This window comes from Eschrichtius robustus, chromosome 14 (assembly GCF_028021215.1).
Source record: "Eschrichtius robustus isolate mEscRob2 chromosome 14, mEscRob2.pri, whole genome shotgun sequence".
Taxonomy (NCBI): domain Eukaryota; kingdom Metazoa; phylum Chordata; class Mammalia; order Artiodactyla; family Eschrichtiidae; genus Eschrichtius; species Eschrichtius robustus.
This window is the reverse complement of record NC_090837.1, coordinates 36,122,624-36,146,912: the sequence shown is the minus strand read 5'-3', so window position 1 is coordinate 36,146,912 and position 24,289 is coordinate 36,122,624. Positions and strand designations below refer to the sequence as shown.

At 34.7% G+C, this 24,289-nt stretch overlaps 1 protein-coding gene across 1 annotated transcript in view; it reads left to right on the top strand.

The window, feature by feature from the left end:
- The window catches only part of SMCHD1 (structural maintenance of chromosomes flexible hinge domain containing 1), a 133,872-nt gene that overhangs the window by 75,422 nt on the left and 34,161 nt on the right, over positions 1-24,289 (top strand). The window contains exons 25-36 of the mRNA XM_068562948.1: positions 346-573; positions 3,440-3,588; positions 4,513-4,601; positions 5,196-5,314; positions 8,159-8,326; positions 11,474-11,599; positions 14,065-14,144; positions 14,371-14,528; positions 16,656-16,771; positions 17,823-17,887; positions 22,847-22,934; positions 23,561-23,692. Of these exons, the coding sequence (XP_068419049.1) occupies positions 346-573; positions 3,440-3,588; positions 4,513-4,601; positions 5,196-5,314; positions 8,159-8,326; positions 11,474-11,599; positions 14,065-14,144; positions 14,371-14,528; positions 16,656-16,771; positions 17,823-17,887; positions 22,847-22,934; positions 23,561-23,692 (1,518 nt within the window). The remainder of the gene's footprint in view (positions 1-345; positions 574-3,439; positions 3,589-4,512; positions 4,602-5,195; positions 5,315-8,158; positions 8,327-11,473; positions 11,600-14,064; positions 14,145-14,370; positions 14,529-16,655; positions 16,772-17,822; positions 17,888-22,846; positions 22,935-23,560; positions 23,693-24,289) is intronic.

The following is a 24,289-nucleotide window of genomic DNA, read 5'->3' as shown; positions in this document are numbered from 1 at the left end:
AAATCTGTGTCATATGATTAAAATTTCACAGGTTTGCAACACTTTTAAGTAAATTTACAAATAAAGGGGAAGGAAGTTCTTTTAAGTCCAAATATGCTAGTTTTTGGTTTTAAGAATGTGGCCACTGTCATTATTTATAACTTGATGGTATAAAATATGGAATTATTAATACTATAGTATCCTCTTAATGAGAAAATCTATGAATGTTAACAGTATGTAAGATGATCTCCCATAATATTGGAAATAAATTCTTAAGCAATATGGAAGATTTACCATTAAAGCCAAAAACTGTGTTTTCAGTACAGATGTCATTCAGTATATATTTGTGTTTTCCTCTCTTCCTAGAGTTGTAAAGATGTGGCACCTGTGGAGAAGACTATTAAGTTGCTTCCCAGTAGCCATGTTGCAAGATTACAGATATTCAGTGTAGAAGGACAAAAGGCAATCCAGATCAAACATCAGGATGAGGTTAATTGGATAGCAGGAGATATTATGCATAACCTTATTTTTCAAATGTATGATGAAGGAGAAAGAGAAATCCATATAACATCAGCTTTAGCAGAGAAAATTAAAGTAAGTATCTCAAACAGATTGTTTATTTGCAAGAATTCTGTTCATTTTTTTGCTTGGAAGACTCTGCACAAGTTTTATAGGCTATCCTCTAAGAAGAAGCTTATCACAGAAAAATAGTACTGTTATATAAAATCCTGGGCTAAGTAAGATATTTTTTCATGCACCAGATAGAAATGTTGAATGATACATGTGTGACAAATTCATGCTTAGAAAAATGATTTTGACACCTAAACAAAATTCCAGTCCTGATGAACTGTATTTCTTTACTCACAATCAAGATCACCACTTGACCAAAGCAGTGTTTGTCTGTTTTTTAAAATTTATTTATTTATTTATTTATTTATTTATTTATGGCTGTGTTGGGTCTTTGCTGCTGCACACGGGCTTTCTCTGGTTGTGGTGAGCGGGGGCTACTCTTTGTTGCAGTGCACGGGCTTCTCATTGTGGTGGCTTGTCTTTGTTGTGGAGCACGGGCTTCAGTAGTCGTGGCTTGCAGGCTCAGTAGTTGTGGCACACGGGCTTAGTTGCTCTGTGTCATGTGGGATCTTCCTGGACCAGGGATCGAACCTGTGTCCCCTGCATTGGCAGGTAGATTCTTAACTACTGTGCCACCAGGGAAGTCCCCAACCAAAGCGGTGTTTTTGTAGCTATTCTGAAGGCACTAAATAAAAATCTGTTAAAGGAAAATGGTAAAACAGTATTGTTAACTACAGACCCCTGATTTGGCCATTTGAAATTGGTATAGCAGTCTCTAAAAGTGTGATCCTTAGACAATGCTTTTGTCAGTTCTCAGTAGCTTCAGATGGTCCTCATAGACCTGCCATCTAAATGTATCATTTGTACCTTGATAGGGTAAATCTATGTGTTGAAACTTTAACAGCTCACTTAACAGAGAACCAAATCAAAATGGTTAGATTTTTTTTAAAAATTTAATTTATTTATTTATTTATTTATTTTTGGCCATGCCGCGTGTCTTGTGGGATCTTAGTTCCTCGACCAGGGATCGAACCTCGGCCCTTGGCAGTGAAAGTGTGGAGTCCTAACCACTGGACCACCAGGGAATTCCGCTCTTTTGCACTGCTGTATTCTGTAGCCATCCTGAGTCTCCAAATACAGGATCTGATATTTTAAAATAATTGTTTACCAGGATTCAGCTGACATTATTTTTAAAATCTTATTTGGAATAACCCTTGCTCCAGCCAGTTTATTTTCCTCTCCGTAATGAGGGAAGGGAGGATTTCGAGATAAATAATCCTTATCCTGCTTGGAAGGGAGGCAAGCCATTTTTATCTCTGTCAGCAGATTTGAAGGCAAGTAGTTTAAAAGTGGTACCAGCAACCTGGCTTCTGAACTGATTCCTTGCTTTCTCATAATGTTTCCACAGTTTAGTTTCATGTTAAGGGTAAGGAGAAACATTGACTTCAGAGCCTTTTTCTGTATATAACCTTCTTTTTGCCATTCTCTAAGCTCATGGCCAGCTTTTGACACATTCTGCCTCAATTCTAGTAGTTATATATTTATTGGGTTCCAAAGATTTTAAAACATGCACCTTTATTGATAATAAAGGGTATTAAATACTTTTATTAAATGTGTATGCTTAAAGTGGTTTTGTAGTCTTTAGAGAATTCTCCAGTATTGAGGAAAGTCAACCCAAACTGACCTAGGAATTCATTGAAGAGAGAGCACAACTAGGGTGAGAGAAGAAAGCCTTTTTGTGTAACTCCTGCTTGCTGCTTCCATTATTTAAAAAAAAGGGAAAAAAGGTATGATAAAGAATAAAAAGACGGTTTAAAAAGATTAAAAGGTAACTTAAGAGGACTTCCCTGGTGGCGCAGTGGTTAAGAATCCGCCTGCCAATGCAGGGGACATGGGTTCGAGCCTTGGTCCTGGAAGATCCCATATGCCGCGGAGCAGCTAAGCCTGTGCGCCACAACTGCTGAGCCTGCACTCTAGAGCCCGCAAGTGACAACTACTGAAGCCCGCGCACCTAGCGCCCGTGCTCCACAACAAGAGAAGCCACCACAATGAGAAGCCTGTGCACCACAAGGAAGAGTAGCCCCCGCTAGCCGCAACTAGAGAAAGCCCGCGTGCAGCAATGAAGACCCAACGCAGCCAAAAATAAATAAATAAATTTATAAAAAAAAAAAAAAAAGGTAACTAAGAACAGCATAAAGTAGGATTAAAATATTAGAATATCAATGATTTAAGAATCACAGCTATAGAAGGCTAAAAGCATAAAGTTGAGCTAAAAATTCTTAAATAGAAAGGATTGGAAGTTTAAAAGGATAGTGTAGGGTAATCAACTTAAAAAATGGATCAGGTAACAAAATATGGAATTTAAGAGATGTAAAGTTAAAATTAGAGCTGAAAATATTCCAGAGTAGATTAAGATCAAGATGTGGCCAGGATGGTAATTACATTAGTGGATTTAACTTGTTTTCTCACCTTGCTGAATCAGGTCCACTTAGATCTCATTTAAAACCTGTATTAATAAGATTCTTTTCAAAAAAAAAGATTGACTATTACTTCTCAGAATTGATCACATGATTTGATTAACATGGTTTTTTTAAAACTATAATGACCACAGTGATAATCTTGTGGCAAAAGCTAAAGAAATGACTTAGGAATATTTATTTTATTGCCTTGAAAGATATGGCAACATTATCAGGAAAGACAATGAGGAAGATACTTTTTTATTATAGTAATATATGAACGACCATCATTTCTGGTCATAAGGGGCTTTTCTTTTTCCTTAGGGGTGGGGAGGATGGGTTATAATTTTAAGAGTCTTTGGTAAGATAAGTGGCAGTTGGAAGGCATTAGATTAAGCTTTATATTATTCTTAAATATATAATTTTTCTTCTAGGTTAATTGGACTCCTGAGATTAACAAAGAGCACTTACTACAGGGTCTGCTTCCTGATGTACAAGTACCAACATCTGTAAAAGATATGCGCTATTGCCAGGTTTCATTCCAAGATGATCATGTGTCTTTGGAAAGTGCATTTACAGTAAGGTTTGTGGGCATATTATATTTTGAGGTATTTCAAAATTCAGCATATGGCAACAAAAGTGCTTTTCTCCAAAGCACACATGCCAAAGTTGTTTTTTAATATAGAAATTTTCACAATTTTTTGGAAATGGGTTGTCTTCGGAATAAAGCTTCACTGAAGATAGTGATTGATTCTTAATATTGTTACAAGCTTCTGCTTAATTGACCCTCTAGTATCTGTCAGAAATAGAACTTTTGATAAAGGAAAGCCCTCCTAGGACAAGCAACAGTGAAAACTCCTGCAGAATGACAGACATGAAAAGTCCAAAAGATACAGTGTGATCAGTCAGTGTGTTGTTCAGAAGGAAGAATGCTTTCATTGGTTAGTGATGATTTTCAAAGCTGAGTCCACCTGATAGAAAAGGGGAAGATTTAAGTAACTATATTGAAAACCTGTCCTTCACCCTGGCCTGTCAGTTCCTCGGCTGCCTCTTTTTTAATAACCTTTTTCACTTTAATTCCTCTACACATTTCCATACTATTGCAACACTTAGAATAGCTCCATGTTTGAGATAAAATTGTAAGATGTACTACTCTTCAGCCAGAGACAGATCTCTTGATGGGTCATTCTTACAGACCCATCTGTTTTCTTTCTCAGTGCTCTCATGGCATAAGTTCCTTTTAATCCAGCATAGATAGCTGTAATCTAACACGTGTGTGTGTGTGTGTGTGTGTTTTGTCAGTATTCTCTACTCTCTTTGCAAGCTATCTTTTCTCTATTTCCTTTTGGGTTAATAGTTATGTTATATAAATAGAGGTATTTAGAGGGGTGTTACTTTAAGTTTTAGAAAATGAGTGTTGTATTTGTTACTCTTTAGCATATTTAAACTAATTTTTTTCTACAATTAATGGTGCAAGTAAGGCGTTTAACTTGTTAATCAATTGCAGACCACTTCCTGATGAACCTAAACATCTAAAATGTGAATTAAAAGGAGGAAAAACAGTACAGATGGGCCAAGAGCTTCAAGGAGAAATAGGTTAGTATGGCCTGCTTTCTTTCTTTAAAACACTTCTATAATATGTCCTTACGTTCATGTTTTGGCATACATAATCTGAAAGGAAAACTTGGGATTTATATACGGTTTATGGTTTAAATTCCATTGTTGGAAAGATTGAAGCTTTTCCCTGTCTTTGCCTATGGTGACCTAACTGTGAAATCAGTTTGGCAAAAATAGTTTGTTGAAAAGAATGTTGACTTTTGTTAGAAATGTTAATAGTTAATATTAAGAGTAAAAAGTAAATATATTAGTGGGTTCATATGTATCCTGTATTTTTCTTATATCTAGAATATTACATAATACTAAATTATTTCCTTCAAATGTTCATGGTAAAAAACTTGATTAACATCAGCATCATGTTAAATATGTAAATGTAAGTGTACTTATGTATATTCTTATTATTTTTATAGTGATTATAAAAGAAGTGATTATAATTACATTTTACCAGAAAGAAACACAAGAACAAAGTTAGAATGAGTTTCTAAGTATAATTTTAATTGTATAAGTGTGTTTATGGATATTTGTATATTTTATTAAGATACTTTAAAATTAAACTTCCTCCCCCTTTTATAGTTATAATAGTTACAGATCAGTATGGAAATCAAATTCAAGCATTTTCACCAAGTTCTCTATCTGCCTTGGGAATTGCTGGGATTGGACTTGATAGCTCACATTTGAAAACTACTTTTCAGGTATGGCTGTTTTCCATAACAGTTGGCTTATTCCATTCAGTTTATATATAACAAAACGTTTGGGAAAAACAAAAATAAGAGAGACTTGATTTCAGTGTTTACAATGAAAAATTATAAAAGGCATTAAAATAAGTTTCATAATGAAAAATTTTGAACATATGCAAAAATAGAATAAATAGTATAAGTAATTCCCATGATCCCATCAGTCAGCTTCAACATTCATCAGTTCCCCCTTATCTATCACTTTGAAGCAAATTCCATACATCATATCATTTCATCCTTAAATATTTTGATATGTATATAAAGATAGTTTTTCATGTAGCTATTTGAGTAAAATTTCTTGGTGCTCAGTCCCTGCATTAAATAGAATGCTTGGGAGAAAACTAGTGGTGAAAGTTTGCAGCTGTGCAGTTAATTGAGATTAGCTTGAAAAATAAGAACCCTGGTGGAATTATTTCAGTTTAAAACAAGCAAGGAAACACAATGTATTCTTCTTGGAGAGATTAAAGACAGTTTTCGAGAAAAGATGTTGGAGTTGAGCCTTCAAGGAACCTACCAGGCTCGAGTAGGTCAAAAAGAAGGAATGCTAAGCCCCAAGTAAAGTTGAATCCATTTAGGGCATTTAATGGTTTTTAAAACTCTTCTTCCTTTTGGAGCCTCCATTATACCTTTTACCCGACAGAATGATCATAATAGCCTCCTTGTTGCCCCTCCCACCTAGAATTTCTGTTTCCACTAATCTGCTGGGCTATTATTTTCTAGTTTTCAGAACATCACTTTCACTATATCTTAGCACTGCTGAGGAACTTTTAATGGTGTTTTGTTTACTGTAAAAGATGAGGTTTGATCTCTGACTTTCAGGTTCTTCTCTTGTCTAGCTTCACCCTCTGTGTAGATGAAGTCAGATAATAACTGCTGTTGTACATGAACTATCTCTGCTTCCTGTCGCCTTACGCACAGACTCCCATCCTCTTTCACTAATTATTCCTAAATTGTAACCTGTCTTCCTACATCTTGTTTTCCCCGTCTGTTAGATTCCCATCCGCGTATAGACATGCTATAATCTATTAGATTCCCATCAGCATATAGACATGCTATAATAAAAAAACCCTCACAGCTTTCTTGTACGGCCCTCTTTCTCTCCTCCTTTTTACAGTACAGCTCCTTGGAAGAGTTGTATATACTCTCTGTTTTCACATTCTTGACCATCATTCCCAGGCAAGCCACTGTCGCTCTTTTTCTGCCCTGTGCCACCTGACCAAATCTAGTGTCAGTTTTCAGTTCCCATCTTATGCCACCTATCAGCATTTTATACTGTAAAGTTAGACTCCATCTCCTTAGGGTGGCCTAAAGTACTCCATAGTATTCCACTGCAGCATACCTGTCTCCTCCCAGGGCTCATTCTCCAGTCAAATTGACTTTCTTTCTTTCTGCTGTCATTTTACAACTGATGTATACCATCTTGACTCACTTTCAAACAAACAATAGGAGTCTACCCCTAGTCTCTACAGAAAAAAAGGGAGCCTCTGGGTTTTTTTTTTAAAACCAAAGTTGTTTTAAAAAACACTATTTTTAAAGTTTTTAAAAAAAAAAAAACTGGTTTTAATATGCCATTGTTTCTTAAAATCATTTCCACATCTTCATAAAATGTACTGCTCTTCTGAAGTACATTCCCTTGATAATATCAACATTAGACCTTAGAGAGTACCTTTCAGAATTTTGTGTTTAATTCTATTTATACTCATCTACAATTTGTTAATGTGCATGCAAATTTTATTTTCAAGATATGAGGTAAAACCAGAATAACTTTCAAGATTACTTAAGACATCACCTCTTCAAAAGGGCATTTGGTGTTTCACTATTAAATGTGGGATTCTATAGACTTCACGTATTTTGAACTTTTCAATATGTTGTACTAATGAATGCTTAATTTGTTTTGCAAATAATGAAAAAACTCCCCTGCACTCAATGGGCTTTTGGGGGAGATTAATTTCTATTGTTTTGCAATGTCTTTTTACAGAAATGTTCTACAAACAGTTGTTTCAGATCATAAAACATGACATTTTAACTCTGAGTTTTAAAATCTGCTGTACTTAATATTTGTACTTAATGGAAATTTAAGATGATGAAATCATTAAGGGTCACTATTAAAATGCAAATACTACAGTGCTCATGCCAGTACGGAATCGGTTTTATCTACTTCAGTCACTTGGCAAAGATTATAGGCTAGTGTCATTGATTCGCATTAACAGATGTTAGGCATTCTAAGTACCAGCGATGGGGTTGTGACAAGTCAAAGCCCCTACCTTCTCGGAGATTACCTTGTAATGGGAGAGCATATAACAGATAGGAAATGAGTGACAGGAAGAAAATTAAAGTGGGCTGTGGGAATAGGGCACCATCATATAGGCTAGTTACAGAAAACCCCTCTGGTCAAGGTATTCTATGAGCAAAAACCTGAAGAAAAGCCATGTAGGTAAAAAAAATGTTGCAATCAGAAGGAAGGAGCGGGTGCAAAGGGTGTTGGGCAAGCACGTGCATGGCTATTTGGGGAACAGAAAGGAGACAATGCAAGTGTAAATAAGAGGGAAATTAGGAAAATATCAGGAAAAAGGACATAGCTTGAACCTTTTAGATTTCTCCCTCACAAAAAAGAATTTCAGTTTCTCCTCTCAAGGAGATGAAATTCAGGGAACTCCAGTATTGGCATATGTGTAAGTTACTTGCTGTTGTTATACCAGAAACACATCTGTATGCACATGGGTGGTGACAACATTTTCTTTCATTTTTCTGAAAACTAAACATTATCTCCCTGTTTCTTTTCAATGTGCTTTTCCTCACTAGGAAAATACACAAAGTATAAGTGTGAGAGGCATCAAATTTATTCCAGGTCCCCCTGGAAATAAGGATCTTTGTTTTACTTGGCGTGAGTTTTCTGACTTTATTCGAGTGCAGCTAATTTCTGGGCCACCAGCTAAACTTCTCCTTGTAGACTGGCCAGAGTTAAAGGAGGTAAGTACCTTCCTGCCTTGATTGACAGAATTTAATATCACATGACTTATTGCTTCAAAATGTCAGTAGAGCTGAATAGTTACATTTTGTTGTTGAAGTAATAACAGTAGCAATAGTAACAATAACAAAAGGACAAAGTAATACGAATTTTAATACTTCATTATTTAATTCATCTCTGTGCCCTCATTTGTTTAAAAAAGTGTAATACTTCAAATTCTAAGCACTTTATTATAATAGAAATTTTAAAATATGCATAAAAGTAAAAAAAGTATTATGAACCCCCAGTTTCAACAGTTACTGATTTTTGCCCAATTTTATTTCATTGTTCTCTCTCACTGACTTATTAAAAAAATGTTTTTGCTGGAATTTGTAAAAGCATACCAGATATCAAGTCATTCATTATATCCATAAAAACTTCAGTTTGCCTTCCTATGCAAATAGTTAAATCTTTTTTTTTTTTAACCTCTTTATTGGAGTATAATTGCTTTACAATGGTGTGTTAGTTTCTGCTTTATAACAAAGTGAATAAGCTATACATATACATGTATCCCCATATCTCCTCCCTCTTGCGTCTCCCTCCCACCCTCCCTATCCCGCCCCTTAGATGGTCACAAAGCACTGAGCTGATCTCCCTGTGCTATGTGGCTGCTTCCCACTAGCTATCTGTTTTACATTTGGTAGTATGTATAAGTCCATGCCACTCTCTCACTTCATCCCAGCTTACACTTCCCCCTCCCTGTGTCTTCAGGTCCACTCTCTACGTCTGCTTCTTTATTCCTGTCCCACCCCTAGCTTCTTCAGAACCTTTTTTTTTTTTTTTAAGATTCCATATGTATGTATTAGCATACAGTATTTGTTTTTCTCTTTCTGACTTCATTCTGTATGACAGACTCTAGGTCCATCCACCTCGCTACAAATAACTCAGTTTCGTTTCTTTTTATGGCTGAGTAATATTCCATTGTATATATGTGCCACATCTTCTTTATCCATTCATCTGTCGATGGACACTTAGGTTGCTTCCATGTCCTGGCTATTGTAAATAGAGCTGGAACGAACATTGTGGTACATGACTCTTTTTGAATTAAATACTAATTACTAATACTTAAATACTAATTTTGCAAATACCTGTCAAATCTGTTACCTTTCAGTTTTCATTCAATTTTTAGAATTCTAATTTTAAAATGTTCACATTCTGGTGTTCAGTTATAATGTGGCAGGGCCTTATCTGTTGGTATGAAAGCTTATCTTTTTCTAATGGGAAATGATCTCACATGACCGTGGTAGTAAATGAAATTATCCTGTAAAGGAACTGATCATCTAAGAAAAGCTTACATATCTGCGCCCTAGTTTGAGATTGCCCTTTTTTGACTTGTGAGTTTAAAAAAACAGATAAACTAGTGTATGAATGTGCTTTAAAAACAATTTTTTTTGTAATACTGTGTTGACTGAAGGATTTCACTGAAAAGCGAGTGTACTTATTTTTATCTGGAAGCACATATATTGCATAAGTCAATACATTCTTTATGCCTAATGATGACAGTAAAGGATTTGTTGACTGACTGTACCATGGAATAATTGTATACATTTGAGGTGGAAAAAATCTTTACATGTTCATGTTTTTATATGATTTTGTAGGAGGGGAATATAAAAAATAATGACAGCTTGTTAACTCAAAAACTTATTACAAGATTTATTTGCAGATACCATTGAAATCCAAAAGTTTTAAAAATAAAACCTAAAACGAATTTCTCATTCTGTTAAGAGATACATTATATGTAGGTAAGCTTGAAAACGTAGTCATTGAATATGTGGTTTTCCTAGAATTTTCTAATTTAATTTTTGACCTACTGTCCGCCTACAGGATCTTTAATAGAAAAGGGGAACTGATTTAACACCTAAGCATGATAAATAGAAAAAATATATAAATATACACATATATTCTCTCATTTAATCTTCAGCAACATTATGATGTATTATCAGTCTTTATAAATAGGAAACATTCTGAATTACATTACACGACAATATTAAAAAGTGGCAAAGGGCAGATTTGTATTCATGAACATTTGATTTTGGATATTTGCTTTCCCCACTACTACCCAGAAAAATGTTCAACTAAAAGCTTTTGCTACAAGTCATTTACTGAAAGATATTCTGTAGTTACTATTTGATGGATAGACAATTATGTAATTAGGAATAAAGACCCTGTAGTGTTTACATTTGGAAACATCAGCACTTTTTATATATTCAAGCTTTTTATAAACTTTTGCAGATAAAATACAGTCTATCCATGAAAATCTTTTGGTAGTCAAGCATTTAAACTAAACCAGCTTCAAGGGTATCTTTAAAAAAAAAAAATTTCTAGCCCTAAAACATTATTAATTTTTCTCCCACTTTTAGCAACCTCCTAACGTAATTTGGTAAACAACTTCCTCAAGTAAGGTGAGGGGTGGAGGAAGCAGAGGGAACATTGTTAGTAGGAGAGAGATGATAAATCAGCTTTCCTTTTTTGCTAGTTATATCTTTCCTATCTTCTTTTTTTTTTTTAACTTTTAAGATCTGACACAGAGGATTAGACTTTCACAGGTTTCTTGCTTGACAATATGTTTTCCTTTGATATATCCAGTATTAATAGGTCGGCACACAAATTCGCAGAGTTACACAGGCCTTACATGAAGTAATGGAAAAGAAAGAAACATCTTAAGCCAACAAGACAGTGTAGATTATCAGTGACTAGTCCTGTTTAACCAAGAGCTGGAAAGCTGTGCATTATTGCTTCGTGTAGACTGGCAGAGTGCTGACAATTGATGGAGGAGTTAAACTGTAGATGACAGTGCTAAAGATGAGAACCTAAGATAAGCTTCTGTTTCCAAGGAAGTCCTTCTAATATGTAATTTTTAGAATTCTTGACTGGCTCTAGAAGCCAGTAATGTCAAATGATATTTTCCCGTTTATCAAATTTTCAATCATTTCTATAAGAAGAGGATCATTTGTGACAGCATAATTGACTTTCAGAAGTTTATTTTAATTGATGAAAGGAGCTATTTGTGACTAAAACAGATACATTAAGTGATTGTTTCACTTAAATAGTAATCATATTGTTTGGCATATATGTTTTAGTGCTTCTTAAAATTATTATATCTGTTTTAGTCCATTCCAGTGATTAACGGAAGAGAATTACAGAATCCTCTCATTGTTCAACTTTGTGATCAGTGGGATAATCCAGCACTTGTGCCACAGGTTAAAATAAGCCTTATAAAAGCTAACAATTTAAAGGTAAGTTTTCAACATTCTTAAATATTTTCACTTACTTAAAATTCTGGCTTTCATCCTCAGGATCATGTCTTTAGGTGTCACATTTCTTTTTTTAAAAAAAAATAGTCTTATATAATCTTCATTATTGCTTAGTTGAAGTTAACCTAAAATTTTTAATAGTTATTTTGAGGAAGTATAGTTTATATCTTGCAAACAGTATAACTAGGGGCAACATTCTACAGTTATGTCTGAGTGTTTATTACACAATATTAATAATATTTGGATTTCAGATTAAGAATAGATAATGCTGACAAAGGTGAATGATGGCAGATACAATGACCTGCAGTATGGGTTATGAAACAGGTATTATTGGGGAAGCTTACAAGCCCTAAGGGTGAAGGAAAAGAGTCATGCGAGTAACTGTACTCCACCTACCTTTTGGAGAGCTACCAGGGCCTGGGCATAGCTGTTGGACCTATACTGGCTTGTGTTCTAGGGAATTCGGCAAGCATGAAAATGGCCTCGTAATGTTTGGGCACAAACATAGTGCTTGGATACCAGGAAGTCCAAGATTAGGTACCAAGTGTTTACATTAGTATTGGGGTAACCAGGATGTAGGGGGGACTTTGGATGCCTGGCACAAAGTTTATGCCCTCCTGCAAGGGGGAAGGGAAGAAGCTGCCAGTCCCTTGCAAAGTTATATTTTCACAAGTCTCTCCTGTTGGTTGAAGGGAATTCATTTGTCCCAGCCAGGTTGTTGCCAGGCAACACAGAAGCGAGTTCTTGGAGTTATATTTAGCCAGGCTTGAGTATCCCTCCACAAATTTTATAATTTTAGTGGATGCAAAAAGTTGGTATTATGTAAATACACAGTTCACTTGAAATTAATCCATTAGTTCATTAAGAATCCCAGTAGGGATTTTGCAGGACTCAACAAGTTTATCTTAAAAGCTATACAGGAAGGAATTCCCTGGCGGTCCAGTGGTTGGGACTGTGTGCTTCCACTGCAGGGGGCTGGGTTCAATCCCTTGTTGGGGAACTAAGATCTTGCATGCCATGTGCGCGGCCAAAAGACAATAAATGAAAATAAATAAATAAAAGCTATACAGGAGATTAAAGTGCCAAGAATGACTTGTGATCCACATGAACTTATTTTCAAAGTAAAGTGAAAAGGGTCAGAGGTCTTAGCCTGTCAAAAAAGACTACAGTATTGCTGCTATATAGCCTGAAATAGAAGACTTACTTCTGGCTTAGCAACAAAGATTTAGGACCCAGATGGAAGAAAGACTTTGAGAAAGACAGGTTGAGAGAAGATGGATTGGAGGGTAAATGAGACAGGTACAAATATAGGGTTTTATTCTAGCAGTTCAATTACTCTTTCTCACTTTTGTCTCACCAACTATTGCTTTTTTTTTTTTTTGTCTGCATGTACCATAATTACCTAATCTTCAGGTTCCGTTAAACAGAAATTAGGTATTAGGATTTAGGAGAGAGTCTGATTTTCCTGCTTCTACAGTCTTCACATTTACTTTTGTTCTTAATGTTTGCTTCCAAGAGAGTTAAATAGTGATTATCTTCTACTGGTAATAAGAGTATGATCCTAGTTTTTTAGAGAAGCACCTGCAAAAGACTGAAAGACTCTTCTAACCAATGATTAGGAAATGTGGCCACTGATTCTTTTTTTTTTTTTTTTTTAATTTATTTTTATTTACTTATTTTTGGCTGTGTTGGGTCTTCGTTTCTGTGCGAGGGCTTTCTCTCTAGGTGTGGCAAGCGGGGGCCACTCTTCATCGCGGTGCACGGGCCTCTCACTATCGCGGCCTCTCTTGTTGCGGAGCACAGGCTCCAGACGCGCAGGCTCAGTAATTGTAGCTCACGGGCCTAGTTGCTCCACGGCACGTGGGATCTTCCCAGACCAGGGCACGAACCCGTGTCCCCTGCATTAGCAGGCAGATTCTCAACCACTGCGCCACCAGGGAAGCCCGCCACTGATTCTTAATCACTTAAAAGTAAAAGCTTGGTTATCAATGCAAAAGTAGTATTGCAACAAAGATTTAAGAAGCACATCTGAGTAAATATTAAGAGAAAGATGAAATAACTAACGATGGACATGGTATTATGCCTTGACTTGAAATTATGTATGTGTATTTATGTTTATTTTTCCTGTGCCGACTCTCACAACCCCCCAGTTTTGGAATATACCTTCAGTGTTTGTGTGACCAAACTTCACTTGATATATCAGCGTTATTGAAACTGAACATTGAATTCTGCAACTTAATAATTGAAATACACAAAATTCTAGTTTAATTGATCAGTGTGATTATTATCCTTTGGATTATGTGATTACATATTATATCATTTCAGCTAGTTCAAATTAGACAATTTTAGATTTTAGACTGTGTGCAAATGTAGCTTTTTAAATAGTAACAGAGGAAAAGAATTTGATTCCTAGAATTTTCTAATTAACCGTTTTGTTTTGTTTTTAGCTCACTCCTTCAAACCAACAGCATAAAACCGATGAAAGGGGCAGGGCTAATTTGGGAGTGTTCAGTGTTTATGCCCCTAGGTAAGAACTGAAAGTTTGATAGTTATTGGTATTATAGAGATTGATTTTTGTTATTCCTGGATTACGTTAAGAGTAATAACTAGCCTTCTATTTAGTGATAGTCAGGAGTTGGAATGGAACTGGAGTAGAGAGGTTTCCTAAATGAGTTAAACTTTGTATAAATTGTCTCAGAATTTTTAGTTATAACTAATGAAGTTTGAACCCCCTTCCCCTTTTTTCTTTTTAGAGGAGAACATATTATGCAGGTTAAAGCCATTTATAACAAGAATACCATAGAAGGACCCATAATTAAGTTAATGATTCTTCCAGACCCTGAAAAACCCATTCGTCTCAATGTTAAATATGACAAAGATGCTTCCTTTTTAGCAGGGGGTATTTTCACTGGTGAGTAATTCACAGTTTTAAAATAAATTTGTAGTATTAATTTGCCTCATACATTAGTGGAATAAATTATTTATCCTGGGTGTTCAGCATGATAAAAAAGCAAGCATGTTGTGGCCTTTCAAATGGCAAAGAAAGTACATTTGACTTAGCTATGTCTTCCCTCTCCCCTATATCCTACATTCCTTTAATGGTCAAGAATGAACTAAAAGTTCATATATAAACTGATAGCTTAAGATAATCAGTTTGTGTTTGTTCATTCGCTGAATTGTGAGATTCTGCAAAAGAAGTATGAACTGCTAAATGGCAAAACTGGGGGGGTATGTTCTACTAAATATGTTGCACTGTTAAACCAGACGGAACCAGGACTGTTCAACTTAATTTGGATGAAAATGCATCACATCATAATTTATGATTAAAGATATTTCAGAACAACAGACATTTACTGAACACCTGCTATGTCCATCCACTATGCTAGACTCCTAATTCCAGTAATGAACATGACAGTTTTCAATGAGTTCAGTCTAATGTAGGAGACAATCAAGTAAGCAAATGATTTCAGTGTAATATGGCAGGAGCCAAGTCAGTAGGAAATTGTATTTGCTTTGTATAGGTAACTTTCTTGAAGACTTTGGTTTTCTTGAGAGGATGAATTCCTGTTCATAGTTACAAGCAGTGAAAGAAGCAGACCAGAAATATTTAGATTGAAATATTAACAATAATTTTAAATAATTATAGCCTTTGAAATCTGTTAGGGGAGATAAGACCTATTTCCTGTGATTAAAAACTAATAGGTGACAAGTGAATATTACAGCTGATAAATATAAGGGAATATTACAAGTAATAATAGTTTAGCTACTGTATGCTATTGAAAATCATAAAAGAAAGTAAACATTGTATTCTCAGACTACATAAAGCATATAGATTTGTAACCATTTGGCCTATTCTAGATTGCTGAGTATCTGTAGTCTAACCTTTTTTTTAAATCTATTTTTTATTGAAGTATAGTTGAATTACAATATTGTGATAATTACTGCTGTACAGCAGAGTGACTCAGTTAAACGTATAAATACATTCTTTTTCATGTTCTTTTCCATTATGGTTTATCACAGGATATATTTTTTTAACATCTTTATTGGAGTATAATTGCTTTACAATGTTGTGTTAGTTTCTGCTGCATAACAAAGTGAATCAGCTATACGCATACATATATCCCCATATCCCCTCCCTCTTGTGCCTCCCTCCCACCCTCCCTATCCCACCCCTCTAGGTGGTCACAAAGCACGGAGCTGACCTCCCTGTGCTATGCAGCTGCTTCCCACTAGCTATCTATTTTACATTTGGTAGTGTATATGTCAGTGCTACTCTCTCACTTCATCCCAGCTTACCCTTCCCCCTCCCCATGTCCTCAAGTCCATTCTCTATGTCTGCGTCTTTATGCCTGTCCTGCCCCTAGGTTCATGAGAACCTTTTTTTTTTTTTTTTTTTTAGATTCCATATATATGTGTTAGCATATGGTATTTGTTTTTCTCTTTCTGACTTACTTCACTCTGTATGACAGACTCTAGGTCCATCTGCCTCACTACAAATAACTCAATTCAGTTTCTTTTTATGGCTGAGTAATATTCCATTGTATATATGTGCCACATCTTCTTTATCCATTCATCTGTCGATGGACACTTAGGTTGCTTCCATGTCTTGGCTATTGTAAATACTGCTGCAATGAACGTTGTGATACATGTCTCTTTTTGAATTATGGTTTTCTCAGGGTATATGCCCAGTAGTATCACAGGATATTGAATATAGTTCCTTGTGCTACAAATAACACAGTCTAACCTTTTTGGTCTTGCTTGGCAGACTGTGAAAATAAGACAAAGGATTATTAATAGCAAAGATGTATTTATTAGATTTCTGTGGGAGATTTAGCACTGGAGAGTTACCTGTTATGATTGAATAAGTTCTGTAGACAAATTGTTGGGGAAGAGACTAATTAAAGAATAGTTTTATTTCTTCATCAGAATTTTATTATTAACACTTAAACAAGATATATGCTTTAAGACATACAGTTATTTAGCCAAATCCACTGATTGAACTAGAAAGAAAATAATTTTTTAATGTTCATCATTACAGATTTTATGATTACTGTTATTTCTGAAGATGACAGTATCATTAAAAATATTAATCCAGCACGTATTTCCATGAAAATGTGGAAACTGTCAAACAGTGGGAACCGACCACCAGCAAATGTGAGTCATAGAAAGCATTTTAGAAATTAAAAGTAGCTCTTACATTTAACATAAAATTAAATGTTATTTAATATAAAAATGCAGTGTGTATATCCTGGAGAACTAGAAAGTAACCCATTCCATCACTTAACGATTTCTAAAAGATGCATCAGAGTATGTTTCAGAATTAAGTCTAAAGAACAGTAGCACAAGGCAAAAAGCTAAATATCACTAAGAGATAATATAGAAAGTGAGAGAAGGAGATGTGATTGATAGACTACAGAGTAAATTAAAGAAGGGGGTAGAGTGGAGAGAACAGTTTGAGAGTCCGAAGCCACACAGTCCAATAGAAATATAATACCAGCCACGTGATACTCAAATTCTGAATGCTGCTAGTAGCCACATTAAAAAATAAAAAGAAGTAAGTAAAATTAATTTTAATATAGTTTTAAACTAATATACAAAAAATTACCATTTCACCATGAACTCAATATTTTAAAATTTAATAATGATATTTTACATTCTTATATCTTTCCAAGTCTTTGAAATTTGGTATGTATTTTATGCTTACAACACCTCAATTTGGACCAGTCACATTTCAAGTGCTCAGTAGTCATATGTAGTTATTGGCTACCATACCAGCCAGTGCCAATCTAAAATAAATCTCAAATTGGAAACTAAACCAAGCTATATCAGGGGTCCTGATTTAATGACATCTTTCAGGATTTATGGTTCAGTTTAGTCATCTGTTTAGGAAACTAGCTTCCTTAATTTATACCATCAGTCCCATCAAGCTGCTATTACCTTAAAATTATGTCACCACCTCTAAGATCTGTTTTGTGCCCTTTAATAATTAATGGTATATCTTTCCATTGTGACTAATCTCACTTTTGTGTCATACATGCATGGTAAAGATATATACATGTAGGGGTGTGTTTGTGTGTACTTATCAATCCGGATGTGATCTGGGTTCACACTTGGTGAAAGGAAAAATAAATTTTCATTGTAAATACACTGTGTTAAAAGTTTGTGATTTCTCCCTCTTCCTCTTCTTTCCTACTTTTCCTTCTAGGCAGAAACATTTAGTTGTAATAAAATAAAGGATAATGACAAGGAAGATGGCTGCTTCTACTTCAGGTATTTCTCAAATTGTTTCATATTTTAATGCATATTTTGTTATGAAGGTAATCAGCCTTGGCAACATTTGCCTGCTCAGCTAGGGAGAAATAATTTATGACTGAATAGAAAGTGTTATTTTCTTAATTTTTTGGTCAGGAAGTTTTTTGAGAAAATATTTTGTTTGCAAACTTCGTGAAACGGTTTGGGGAAAGATTGTTGTGATAGATACATTTGTTTTCAAAACTATCAAAAACGTCAGAAGAATTCTGTTGTCAGAGCACTTTATATTTTATTGTATAGGACATTTCTGTAATTCTAAACTTAAGATCTTATGAAGTAAAAAAGCTGAACTAGGTTTTTATTGTTTAACTATGTGACTTTGAGTGTTGCTTCTTTAGTCTGGACCTGTGCTTTGAAATCTGAAAATGGTTTTGGAGAGATGGTGTCTAAGGTTTCTTTTATTTATTAGAAATGTTTCTTTCCTTTTAGACTAATAATTGCTTTGTTTTATTTCTTTAAGTGTATAGTTTATTAAGCCATATAGAAAGCAAAAGGTACAAGTATAGATATAAATCATTGTTACAATAATACCAGCATTTATAATTACCTGTGTATTTACCTTTGTTGAGGTATTTATTTTGCCGTGTGGCTTCAAGTTACTGTCTATTGTTCTTTCATTTTACCTTGTAGGACTCCCATGAACATTTCTTCCTGGCCAGGTGTAGTGGTAATGAACTCCCTTAGCTTTTGTCTATCTGAGAATGTCGCTGCACTGTGTGGCATGCAGGATCTTATTAGTTCCCTGACCAGGGATTGAATCCGTGCCCCCTGCAGTGGAGGTGCAGAGTCCTAACCACTGGACTGCAGGGAATTCCTATCTGAGAATGTTTTAATTTCTCCCTCACTTTTGAGGAACAGTTGCTGGATGTAAGATTCTTGGTTGACAGTTTCTTTCTTTTAGCACTTTGAAAACATTGGCCCACTGCCTTCCAAATTTACTGATGAGAAATCTCATCATCTTATTGAGGATCCCTTGTATGTAATGATTTGCTCTTCTCTCGCTGCTCTTAATATTCTCTTTTTCTTTGTCCTTTGAAAGTTTGTAATAATGTGTCTTGGTGTGGGTCTCTGAGTTTATCTTACTTGGAATTCCTTGAGCATCTTGGATATTTATATTCATGTCTTTCATCAAACTAGGGAAGTTTTCAGCCATTCTTCAAACATGGTCTCTGCCCCCTTTTCCTTCTTTTCTCCTTGAACTCCCACAATGTGTATGTTGGTCCACTTGATGGCATCTCAGGTCCCTTAGGCTCTGTTCCATTTCCTTCAATCATTTTTCTTTCTGTTCCTCAGACTCTGTCATTTCCACTGTCTTATCTTCAAGTTTGCTAATTCTTCTACCTACTCAAATCTGCCTTTGAATACCTGTAGTGAAATTTTCACTTCAGTTACTGTACTTTTCAGCTGCAGAATTTGTTTTTGGTTTCCTTTTAAGTTTTCTCTCTCTTTATTGATATTTCTCTTTCTTTATTGATAAAGCCTGCGTGCAGCAACAAAGACCCAGTGCAGCCAAAAAATAATAATAATGATAATAATTTTTAATTGAAAAGTTTAGATATTACATATTTCAAAAATGCTTGCCTTTTTTAAAATTAGTTAATTTATTTTTTGGGGTCTTCGTTGCCGTGTGCAGGCTTTCTCTAGTTGCGGCAAGTGGGGGCTACTCTTCGTCACGGGGCGCGGGCTTCTCATTGCGGTGGCTTCTCTTGTGTGGAGTACGGGCTCTAGGTGCATGGGCTCCAGTAGTTGTGGCTTATGGGCTCAGTAGTTGTGGCTCACGGGCTCTAGAGCGCAGGCTCAGTAGTTGTGGCACACAGGCTTAGTTGCTCCGCAGCACATGGGATCTTCCCGGACCAGGGATCGAACCCGTGTCCCCTGCATTGGTAGGCAGATTCTTAACCACTACACCACCAGGGAAGTCCAACGCTTGCTTTTTTTTTTTTTTTTTTTTTTTTAATAGAGAGATTATTTTATTTTGAAAATACATCATAATTTACTGAACTATTCACATATTTTGGGCTAAATAGATTATTTCCATTTTCATTATTACAAATAACATTGAAATCAACATCTATAAACAACCCTTTTTAGTTCCTTAAGCTAGATCATTTCCTTAATTTCTCTTTCAGATTTTTCATCATTAGTGTATAGCAATGCAAGAGATTTCTGTGCATTAATTTTGTATCCTGCTACTTTACCAAAGTCATTGATTAGCTCTAGTAGTTTTCTGGTAGCGTCTTTAGGATTCTCTATGTATAGTGTCATGTCATCTGCAAATAGTGAGTTTTACTTCTTCTTTTCTGATATGGATTCCTTTTATTTCTTTGTCTTCTCTGATTGCTGTGGCTAAAACTTCCAAAACTATGTTGAATAATAGTGGTGAGAGTGGGCAACCTCGTCTTGTTCCTGATCTTATTGGAAATGGTTTCAGTTTTTCACCATTGAGAATGATCCAATGCTTGCTTTTTGAGTCTACATCTTACTGTTTTTTATTGATCCAACTATTCTTTGTTCCTTTCTCTTTTTTAAAAAATTTATTGTTTTTATTTTCATTTTCTATTCCTCATTAACTTGGTAGTTATTCAGTTTTTTACTATTTTCTAAGTGATTCTGTTTATTTTTTAAATTAATTAATTTAGGGATTACAACATGCATAGTTGACATATCAGTGTCTAAATGGCAATTTACATTTTGTACCCTCTTTTTGGTCAGTGCATGAATCTTAGAACACTTAAGTGCCATTTTCTCTCCCCCAACTTAACATGCCTTTGTTGTTGTGTATATTAAATCTGTCATGGCATTATTATTTTATATAGTCAGTGTTCATTTAGACTTAAACTAATTCATTTATCCTTTCTGTTAATCTTCAACTCAGGGCTTCCATCTGGGATCATTTTTCATCTGAGGAAGTTCCTTTAATATTTTCGAGTGCACAGCTGCTGGTGACAAATTATCTAATTTTTACCTAAAAATATATTCCATCTTCATGCTCGAAAAATATTTTTCTGGACATGATTTTCTAGGTTGGCCGTTTCTTTCTTGCAGTACTTTCAAGCCATCTTTCACTGTCCCATCATTTCTGTTGAGAAGTTAACGATCAGTCTTAACTGTTGTTACTTTGAAAAGTCATCATTTACCCTCCTTTTTGGTTGCTTTGAATTTTGTTTTCAGCAGTTTTACTGTGATGTGCCTATGTTTGGATTTTTTTGAAATTTATCCTTTTTGTTTTCATAGGCTTTGATTTTGTGGTCTTTGTTCAGTTTTTTAAAATTGTCAGCCATTATTTCATCAAATACTGCTTCTGCCTCATTCTTTCCCTCTTCTCCTCCTTACACTCTTATTTACATGCACTTAGTCCTTATAGTATTCTCTCTTACCCTCTTTTCTCTATTTGCCATATTTTTGTCTTTCTTCATTCGAGATACTTTCTTCTCAGCTACCTTCAATTAACTAATCTCTCTCTGTTCAGTGGTATCTAATTGCTATTAAATTCATCTTCGAATTATCAATTTCTGTTTGGTATTTTTATTTTTTTTTTAAGGTCCAGTTCTCTGTTGGAATTTTCAGTCTTGTCTTTTATTACCTTGAGCAGTAATCAGAGTTTACTGAAATCTGTCTGGAGTTCGTTTTGGTCTGTTTTGATTGTCTCTTGTTTCTGTTGGCTTTCATTATGATTCTCTTGCCTCTTCATGTACCTATTTATTTGGGTTTTTTTTAAACCATACTTTTTATTTATGCATATTTATAGAAATAATTTGAAGTCTAAGATGTTCTCTTTCTCCAGATGGAGTTTACATTTGCTTCTGTCCGTTGTCTGGGATAGACACTAGCAGTCTATTATCATTTTGGTCCATTTTCAGAGATTGAGATAATTCTAAGCTCAGTTGCTTTTCCTTTGGGAGCCTGTCTGCTTTAGGTCCACCTCTACTCCTAGGATATTCTCCCAGGAGTCAAGCAACCTTAAATATGAAACTGACTTCCCAGGGTCTCCATGCCATCTTGTATCCTGCTGAGTCATTTTTTTTCACTTTTGCTTATTATCTCTCAAACATTTTCAAGCAGATGTCTTTTTTAATATGGTTACCTTCATCAGGAAGTGTTGGTCTGCCATTTGGGAGCAGAAGTCTTGTTTCATTCCTACTGGAACTCTATTAGGAATTATCCTCAGAGAAAACACAACCTAGAGAAAGGTTACATAATTTTCTTCAAGGTTGTGTGTATGTTATAGTGCAGAATTTCAATTCAGATGTGTGTTCACAGCCTTTGTTTACTACATTATGCCAATATTTTGAGAATATGAGTGACATGGCAGAGCCAACTTAGAGGTCATGAACCACATTGCACGTATCAGGCAAGGTATACTGTAGATTGTCGTTTATGTATTCATTGTGTTTGTGACCAAAATAGTCTAGTAAGTCTACCTCTTATTAGGTACTGAGTTCTTTATTGATAATTAAATCACAATAAATATCTTATATATATATAGTTATATAGTTATATATTTAGAATATATAAATGGAAAACAAAGCAACATAAAAAGATGAGCTGGATAATCTATAAATTCACAGTATAAAACTGAGTAGGAAATTTGTGTAGAAATGAAGCAAAATTCACTTGATATATAATTCAGCATTTTTTGTGTTTACTTTGTCAACTTTGTATTCCTATTCTTTCAATTCTTGCCACACCCAGAGTTTGTGTTCTAGATGTTTTGTGATGGAATGTCCAGGTAAGAGGGATCTGGAATTAAGCCTGATATTGCAGGAAATATTTGGTGAATGAAGGTGAATGTAGTAATAGTAACTCTCCTCTTACTCATTTACTTTTTGTGGAAGGAAAAGAAATGTTAATGTTTTGAATTTCTTCCCCTTTTATTTAAAAGGTTTCAGTGATCTTGTCTCTTTCTTTTTAACTTAGGGATAAAGCAATTCCTAACAAAGTGGGGACATATTGTATCCAGTTTGGTTTTATGATGGATAAAGCAAATATCCTTAACAGTGAGCAGGTTTGTTTATTCTTTTTATGCATGGCAGTTAGCTTTAGTTAGCTTCACATGTTCTTGCTTGGTTGAGGAGTGTGTTGTTTTGTTTACACGTGGGTTAATTATTGGTTGAAAGGTGTAAATAATGCCATCTTCAGGAATCTTAGCATAGTACATACTTAAATTATGTTGATTAAATTTGACCTGATGCAGAAGTTACTTTTTCATCCCTCTTTATATCGAGGACTCAGTTAGTAAACATTTTAATCTATATCATGGTAAGGTTGCTCCTATCAATTGTACATGAACATGTTTCAATTAATAACATTTCAGGTACTAGGATTCTAGATAATGAAGTTTAAGGTAGTTTCACATACATTATCTTCATTATTGTTACTGCACTAAATTTTTTTAAATTACATATATTTTTAAGTGTTTCTAAATTTGTTTTTAGATGGTCAACATTCAAAAATTAATCTGATATGCCTTTTATCCTCAATTTTTACAAGTTGATTAGTTTTAAGAATTTAATGGAAATACATTTTAGAAGGTAATATTTCATTTCATTTAGTATATGCTCTCTATTTCTTCTCTTCATCTTTAATACTAAACCATTAATGTATTGTTAATCAGAATGCTTCTTTTGTTAGATTATAGTGGATGTTCTACCTAATCAACCTGTGAAGTTAGTTCCTGAAATTCAGCCAGCTACACCAGCTGTTTCAAATGTTCGCTCAGTTGCCAGTAGGACCTTGGTCAAAGATTTGTATCTTCGTATTACGGTAATGTTTATTTACTTCCAAATTACAAAGGTTAACAAGAAAAATTATTCCTAGTTTTAGGGTGCAAGATAGTTATTATAGAATCATATCTGGATTCAGTTTAAGTTTATAGGAAAACTTTGTGCAGATGAATGAAATACTTATCAATATCTTTATACTTGAATAAAAATAATGTTTAACATTATACATAAAATCCAGATATACTAAGTAGAAATTACTCAAAAATGCAGAAATCTGCCTACCTTTCCTAATATATCTTTAATCCACTATTTTATGTATGCATTATGAATGTGTGAAGTAAGTTGATTCTTCAATGTACATTTCACTGAGGGGCAGAAAGTAGTTAAAGTATTTATTTTGAAGAGATCTGCTCATGGCTGATCATAATGAGCTCCTCAAAGCTTCCAGTTACCCAGAGGGTAAGCAGCAATAGTGCTGCTAAGAATATTAACAAAAACATGTAAGACACACTAGTGGCACGTCATTTTTATGAAAAGTTTGGCTGATAGAGTACTTAACTCCTTCAGTGTATTTTCTTGTTTTAGTCACATGAGTCGTTCTTAAACTGGTCTTCCCTAGATCATATATATATGCTGA